Source organism: Hordeum vulgare, chromosome 1H (assembly GCF_904849725.1).
Source record: "Hordeum vulgare subsp. vulgare chromosome 1H, MorexV3_pseudomolecules_assembly, whole genome shotgun sequence".
Classification (NCBI taxonomy): Eukaryota; Viridiplantae; Streptophyta; class Magnoliopsida; order Poales; family Poaceae; genus Hordeum; species Hordeum vulgare.
The window spans coordinates 118239176-118246856 of NC_058518.1; the positions used below are offsets into that span (position 1 = coordinate 118239176).

Sequence of the window (7681 nt, forward strand, 5' to 3'; positions counted from 1 at the left end):
AGTCTTCAGCAAATTCTTCAAATAGTGATAATGAAAATCTTCAACATACAATATGTGGAATTGAAAGAGTTGAAGAAATAGAACCCGTTTCACAGTGAAGACAATGGTTGATGACCCAGTTCCAACTGATGTGATAGTTGTACATTTGGTTTGGAGCGGCTTGGTATTGAAACCAAAAGACACACAGTCCTGGGACACACAGTCCCTACCGTATTCTCCTTGATCTAACAACACACAATCCTCGCCCAACACTCGTGGTAAGTCTTCACGACAGACTTCCAAACCCTCACAAACTTGCTCACCCGGCGATCCACAATTGACTGCTGGATTGCTCTAGACCATGACGCCTAACCGTCTGGAGGATGCACAGTCCTCAAACGTAAAAGGCTTCAGTCCCACACAGGAACAACTTCTTCAGTGATGCTCAATCACTTAGTTTTTGGTTTGTGGTTTGGTGTTTGGGGTATTTCCTCACTGATGATTTACTCTCGAAGACTCTGAGGAATTTGGGTTGCTCTTATGACAAGTGTCAGTTTCTAACGGAGCAGACAACCAGCTAATGGTTGTGGGGGGAGGCTATTTATAGCCTGGGAGCATCCCGACATGATTTGACATTAATGTCCTTAAATAATATGACCGTTGGTGTGGATAAGATCAGTGACGTGGCACGAATTGCGGTAACGGTCGGGACCCTCAACTGTGAGAGTCCTCATGTCTCTCATATTCCTCACATGATGCTTTTGGTAGGATTAGGCTTGGGTTGAGAATCATGAGGAAATTCATTCCAAAGTGTTACCTCGACCCCCTTTAACAGTACGGTGTTCCTATGACTCAAGAGTGAAGAAAATAAAATAGAAAGAATAAATCTTCATGCTTCAAAGTTTTCAGATTGATTTTCTTCAGGACACAACGAATTCCTCATCTTCAATATCTTCATGAGGAATATCAATTTCATCGCAGTTTCTTCGCGATTCAATTCTTCAACAGAAAACCATTTTCTTCAGCCTAAGATATACATTTTTAGGGGTCGATATTCATCGAATATTTCAAACTCCTCAGTGACTTATAGATCCTATGTACACTCATGAACAAATTAGATACTTAACCTATAGGTCTTCAAACGACAAAAATCACTAAGGGGCACTAGATGCACTTACATGAGACAAATATTGAATACAAGAGATGAACTAAGGTTTGAGATGAGATGCTGGGGGTGAAGATGTTGATTAAGATTGGTCCTCCCAAGAAGGAGGAAGTGTTGGTGATGGCGATGGCTTCAATTTCCCCCTCTCGGATGGAAGTTTCCCCGATAGAATCACTCTACGAGAGAGCAAAAGGGCCTCTGCCCAGGTTTTCGACTCGAGACAATGGTTCTTCAACCCAAAAGTTTCTTCTTGTTTTTTTCTAGGTCAAAAACCATTTTAAGCACAACAGGGATGCCAGGGCACCTGGGAGGTGGCCCCAAGCCATCAAGGCATGCCTAGGGGGTGGGCGTGCCCTGTTGGCTTGGAACCAACAGGTGGCCCCCCTATGGTATATTTTTCTCCAATAATTGACATATATTCCACAAAAATTCTCCACGAAATTTTGGTCATTTGGATTCGAGTGAATTTTCAGACGTTTTCAGGTCCAGAATTCTAGTTTATGGCATTTTCCCTCTTTTGTGGTGTACCTTCTAAATTTAGAGAGAGAAGGCATTAGAATTATATCATAATGTGGAATAATAACCAAGAATAACATAATTATCAATAAGAGTTCGTGATGCAAAATGGACATATCACTTGTCGCCGTCCACGCACCCCACTACAAGACGCAAAACACAAGTATAATAGTCGACACGAATCTCATCGGATCTGAAGACCGGCAAGAAGACCAAGCCACCTTCTCCTCGGTGCTTCCCATTAGAGTGTCAACAAGATGGAGGAAGAGCAGAAGTAGATTATTCTCATGTGGCGCCGTCTCCACCATTGATGCATCACCTCTCACAAAAGCTATGCCTATCATATCTCCCTACTGAAGAGAAGTTGCGAGGGCCCCCATCCGCTCTCACCGCTAAAGCAGCAGAAGGGGAGGACTAGGACCCACGACAACATTAGTGTTGAGAGGGGAGGGAGAAGATCGCCTGCGATCGCGTCTCTAGAGAGGTTTCGAGATGGCGAATGGTTTCCTAGAGCTCACCCAATTGAGAATGCTACACATGTTCATATTAGTGTGCGAAGCATCGTCTTCTTTTTTTCTTCTCCCGTGTCATTTTGTCATCTTTTAAGAGGGTGAAACACTTTTATTCAGCGAATAAATAGTTTAGATATAAATTATATCTAAAGTTCCTATAAACCACATATATCAACTGAGATCTACGATGCTACTTCCCTAGCTAGTTCATGTGCTTGATATTGGCTTTTCTAACCTCATGGTCAATACCGATCTTACCGAAAGCATCCGTATTGACCTTGATATCTTGGATGATTGTACTACTTGCAACCAGGCAAGGTTCTTTCAGGTTCTTAACAGTTGCCAAACAGTCTGTTGCAACTTCTATATTCCGCGGGTAAATATCACATCCTAGATTAAGGCCCTCTAAGCATGCCATCACCTCTAAAATTTATAGTTCAGTTAAGCTTCTCATAACTACATATGAACCACCCAAATATAAGCAATGTTGGTCTCGACAACAAACAAGATACATGACCCCTCTCTCGTCGTTCCTAGAGACCAAACCGTCAACATTGACCTTAGGAAAACCATAGGATGGAGGGATCCACTGTTTTCACCTTAGTACCCCAAGGTACAGGATCCAAACATTCACCGGTTTTGTGTGTGTTGGGCTTGGGAATGTGGGCTGGCATTGAGTTGTGTTGCTTACGTTCAGCTATGTGCCTTAGTTTCTTGTACCTATGTGCTTTATTGTCATAGGGAGAACATATTACACGCCCTTTCATTAGTTTCTTTTTTATTTTAGTTACGACATGGCAAACTTGATAATATATTCCTTCATGGATTTAAAGAAGATGTATGTGCATGTCTTGAGATCCGTATAGGCAAAGGTCCTCAAGTTGGATGACTGCAGCGTGCAGGATATCGCCCTCTCCGTTGCATCATTGGCACCGTTGCCATACTTGTTGTCATGAACACCACCGAACTCACATATGTTCCTGCTTTTTGTTAGTATTTGTTTTTCTTATTTCCTGAATCAAAGTTCATTCAATTATTTGAAGGTGACCAAGGGCAATTGCCCCTAGTTTAGCATGATATTCTTGAGGACGATGCCATGTAGCTTTTGGGATGCGCTCGCGCAAAGGTGACCTCGTCGATCCAACCCTTGAAGACTTAGCACATGCCGCCTTCGCCAAGCACGCAATCGAGGCAGAAGTTCATGGTGTACGTCTTGAGCTCCATGAAGGAGAATCTCTTCACATTGGCCCACTACAGGTTCTTGTCATTACTTCGTAGAGTTGTGTGCACCACCATTACATACTTTTTTATCATGGCCAACATCGACTGCACATCTATTCCTGCTATTTGATTAACATTCATTTCCGTATCTTATAATTCAAGGGGTTTGTCTCGCTCACCTCAATCATACATTTTCTTCTTGGAACTCTTAACACATCCAATATACTCACGAAAAACACCAAATTTTAACAAATACCGATACTATATCCATACGTTTTTAGAAGATTGCTAGAAGCAACACATGCCTTTATATATATTACACATCATCAAACATGAACACAGGTTCAAGTTTTACATTAGAAGGTTGCACAAAATGAACGGTTGAGGTTATCAGCGATACAAATGAGTGCATACACGAGCATGCATGCTCGGTAACCAAAACCTACAACTACACCCTACTTTAGTTGCTTGGGCGACGGTCGATTGAGAGAGTGGATATATCTAAGATTCATGAGTATTGCTTGCAACATGGTCTTGTCCTTCTCCTTCCCAAGTGACAACATAGATGAACTGAAAGAAGTCAATTGATTGCAAAATACAATCAGGCATATGAACAATGATAATATTTTCAATAGCAACTTTAATACGAAGAAAATGATTGAGCGTCAAAAAACCTGCCACGCAACTACATGATAAGATCCAGTACATGGTCACATGAGGTCCATGGCGTTGACACATCAGACACGACCTACGGTCCGAAAGGTCCCTAAACACCCCTGAACCACAATCCACATGAATTTGGCAAGCACACACGAAAACAAATACGATTAACATCCTCCTCCCCGCAAAGGGAGCAACAACCATCACTAAGGCTGTGACGATTGTCCTCAGAGAGATGGTGGCAAAAATCCTCACAAATAAACACCTTAATTTTGGGAGGTATGCATGTCTTCCAGAAGAGGTTGGTACCTTTTAGGGCCTTTTCTGATCTCCTCCAGCTTCCAACTCCTCAAATTTCTGAACAGAAGCCGTGCCGAACGTTTGAGCGAGGAGAAGCTCGATTCGAGAAGCTAAGCCGGAGCTACGTGCAAAAACGAGAAGCAGGCTCGGCCCAGCTCCACCAAAACAAAAAGCTGGAGTTTGCCCTTTTTACATCCAACTGCCACCGTCAAGTCAATCCAGCGAATTAGTACGCTCGCAAGTAACAGGTCGCTACTCGCTCCCTCCATGGAACCGGTACTCGGCTGCCTCCAACGGGCCCAAACTGGCATCCAATAGGCCCGCAACCTCCCAGCTGAGCCGCGGCGCTAGAAGAAGCTACACACGAAGCCGACCGCTCGGGGAATCGTTAGTTGGAGCAAGAAGCTGGCTGGGGAAGCTGGATTTGGGAAGTTTTGTGAAGTTGGAGGAGATCAGAACATGTCCTTAATAGATATGTTTCACAAAGAATTGACGTGATGATTCAGGCCCTCAAGAAATCACATCCTCCTTAACTTGTATGGCCAGCCGCGATTCGATTGTTACGCTTATGAAGATTCATCTTTATTTTGACTATCACAATGATATTATTAAGTTAACATAAAAAACAATTCAGAAAAAAGCAAATAGGATTGACAACGGAGCATACATTCACTCCCTTGCGGTTGGATGTGTGCATTCTACAACGTTCTGGATTGTTTTAATAAGTTGTAGATGACATAAAGTACAACAATGGGCATTTGGTCTAGTGGTATGATTCTCGCTTAGGGTGCGAGAGGTCCCGAGTTCAATTCTCGGAATGCCCCAATTATATTATTTTTGTTTCTTTGCTCTCTCTCTCCCATTTGAAGCGTGCCACAGAGACCGCTCTCAACGTCCATAATCTTTCCGAACTCGTATTTTTGTAGAACCATTTTATCCTGAGACCATAATAAACCATCATTAGAACTCTCCGCGCTCGTGTGTACCTGTCCGTCGACCTGCGCTGCGGCGGACCACATCAGCACCGAGCATGACGACACGCAAGGCCCGTGTCCGCCAGTGACCGATTCGGCGTGTTGCCGGTGCGGTGCGATGCGATGCGGTGCTGGTCCACTGGCCTGCAGCCATGTGCTAGCGTGCACCGCGTCCCAATCCTCACACAGTGACACGCCGGGGCGCTATTATTAGCACCCCCGAGCTCCTACACGGCGGCGCAACCAATCACATCCAGCTCTAGCGCCGCCCCCTTCCCACATCCCCATCCCAACGTCCTCGCCTCGTCGCCGGCAATGGCGGGTCCCGGCGTCGTAGCGGCCGCGTCTCGCCTCTCGCTCCTGCTGCTGCTCGTCGCCGTCTTCGGAGGCTTCTCCCCCGACAGCCGCACCGTGAGTTCTTCTTCTTCTTCTTGCACAACCAACGACTGCTCTGCTCTGCTGTGTGACACTGACAGATGGCGCCGTTTTGTGCTGTGCTGTGTTGTGCAGGAGGCGGCCGTGCGGACGTGCACGTACACGGTGAAGGTGAAGACGAGCTGCGCGTCGCCGGCGCGGACGTCGGACGCGGTCAGCGTGGCGTTCGGCGACGCGTACCGGAACGAGGCGTACGGCGCGCGCCTCCCGCCCGGCGCCTTCGAGCGGTGCGGCACCGACACCTTCCGCGTCTCCGGGGTGTGCGGGTACGGCGTCTGCTACCTCTACCTCCGCCGCGCCGGCCGCGACGGCTGGGCGCCCGAGTGGGTCCAGGTCGTCGAGCCGGGCCCCGGCGCCGGAGAGAAGCCCGCCACGTTCTACTTCGGAGCGCCGTTGCCGGACGGCGTTTGGTACGGCCACAACCGCTGCCCCAAGGCCAAAGCATCGGCGGCGGCTCGGACAAACACCACCTCTACGGCTGCTTCGCCTCTGGGCTAGGGCGACCTGATTGATTCGGCTCTACTCACCGGGCGCAGCCCCTCTCCGTATGTAGTAATTCGGCATTTTGTCGAGAATAAACAGAGAATTCAGAATAAGTAATTAGAGAATCCGAAAAATGATGAGGCCATGAGGGCACCTTCCTGGCACCCCTAATGATCTGTTTCCTGTTTACATTGCCCCTGTTTGGATACTTTAACCTGGTTTCATTGTTTGGAATAGCGTATTTTTCAAGAATACATACAGATCTTTATCCGTCGGTTTCATTTCCAACTGAAAATCAATGCAGACCAGTATAATACATGTGTAAATTTGACACCTCCATATTACAATACATGTAATCCAAGCACGGCCTTAGAGTAAAAGTTAGATTCTAACCCTTAAACTAACATGAACTAACTCTAACTTTAAAGGTGTTTGGATGGGAGGGTTTGATGAATAATAAATGCTCTTTCTTAATCATTTGGATACTTTGGACCTTTCTCTTTCACTCGACCCCACCTACTCTAACTCAAAAAAGCACCTCTTAGATGGGTTAAAGTTTTTGGGTGTGTTAGATGCATCTAACCAACTCTAACCCATCTATTTGGATCTTTGAGGGTTAGATGGCTCAAATCTAACCCACTCTAACTCTAACCCTAGGATTCAAGCAGGGTCATTACCACACATATGAATTAATGATCAATCAACAAAAATCTGACTGCTCGCCCGACCCGCTCTGGCGAGCGGGGAAGGCGAAGCCTGGCCGCGTCGCCGTCTGTCCCCTCCGCTCCGTCCCTCCCCCTCGTCGCCATCGGCACGCACCGTCGGGCAAAGCCTTGTCGGTGGACGCGGCGGCGGCGGGAAATTCCCTACCCTTCCCATGGGTGTATGCAGCGCGAGCTTCCACATCTGGCCGGAGCCGCAGCGCTTACGTGGGGCACGGTCGCGGCGAGTCGTCCGGCACGTCGGAGGCGTGGTCGAAGGACAGGGTTGCGCGTGGTCGAAGGACAGGGTTGCGGCGACTTCGTGGGGATCTGGTACACGGCGGGGTGTGCTTGGCAGGCCTGCGGTTGGCTGGCGACAGCCGTCAGATCTGGCACGGAGGCTCGGCTGGTGAGGCACGAGGAGCGGCGCGGGGCTGGGACAGCGTGGGCCGGAGGCCGCGGCCTGCCTCTGTGCGGTCGGTTGGCAGCGGCGGGTGTGAGCTACGGGCGTGTTTTGGTGGCCGGCGGCGCACGAGCATGGTCCCCGTGGTTTGTTCTGGCGCTTGGCCACAGTGCGGGGTGCTTTCTCATGGTGGACTGCATTGTGGACGCCATGGGTGCGCCTCGCGGCTCCGGAGGGCGGAAGGCCGAGCGTGGCAGATATCTCCCCTTATCTCGGTTGGGTCCGGCAGTCGCAAGGTGGTGGCTGCAGTGTGGTGAAGGTGGTTGATAACC

The 7681-nt window shown here is 48.1% G+C and overlaps 1 protein-coding gene and 1 non-coding gene across 2 annotated transcripts; both read left to right on the forward strand.

The window, feature by feature from the left end:
- The first annotated feature begins 5105 nt into the window (after positions 1 to 5105).
- Positions 5106 to 5177, forward strand: TRNAP-AGG. The gene has a single exon. It is a non-coding gene; the product is annotated as a tRNA-Pro (tRNA).
- Positions 5178 to 5397: 220 nt separating this feature from the next.
- Positions 5398 to 6499, forward strand: LOC123407902 (embryo-specific protein ATS3A-like). Its single transcript, XM_045101146.1, has 2 exons — positions 5398 to 5738; positions 5838 to 6499. The coding sequence occupies exons 1-2, from the start codon at positions 5643 to 5645 to the stop codon at positions 6258 to 6260; spliced, it is 519 nt and encodes a 172-aa protein (XP_044957081.1). The 5' UTR covers positions 5398 to 5642; the 3' UTR covers positions 6261 to 6499.
- The last annotated feature ends 1182 nt before the right edge of the window (positions 6500 to 7681 follow it).

Coding starts and splice junctions, on each gene's coding strand:
- LOC123407902 (XM_045101146.1), top strand. CDS start 5,643: ATGGCGGGTCCCGGCGTCGTAGCGGCCGCGTCTCGCCTCTCGCTCCTG. Junction 5,739..5,837: donor TCTCCCCCGACAGCCGCACC/GTGAGTTCTTCT, acceptor TGTGTTGTGCAG/GAGGCGGCCGTGCGGACGTG.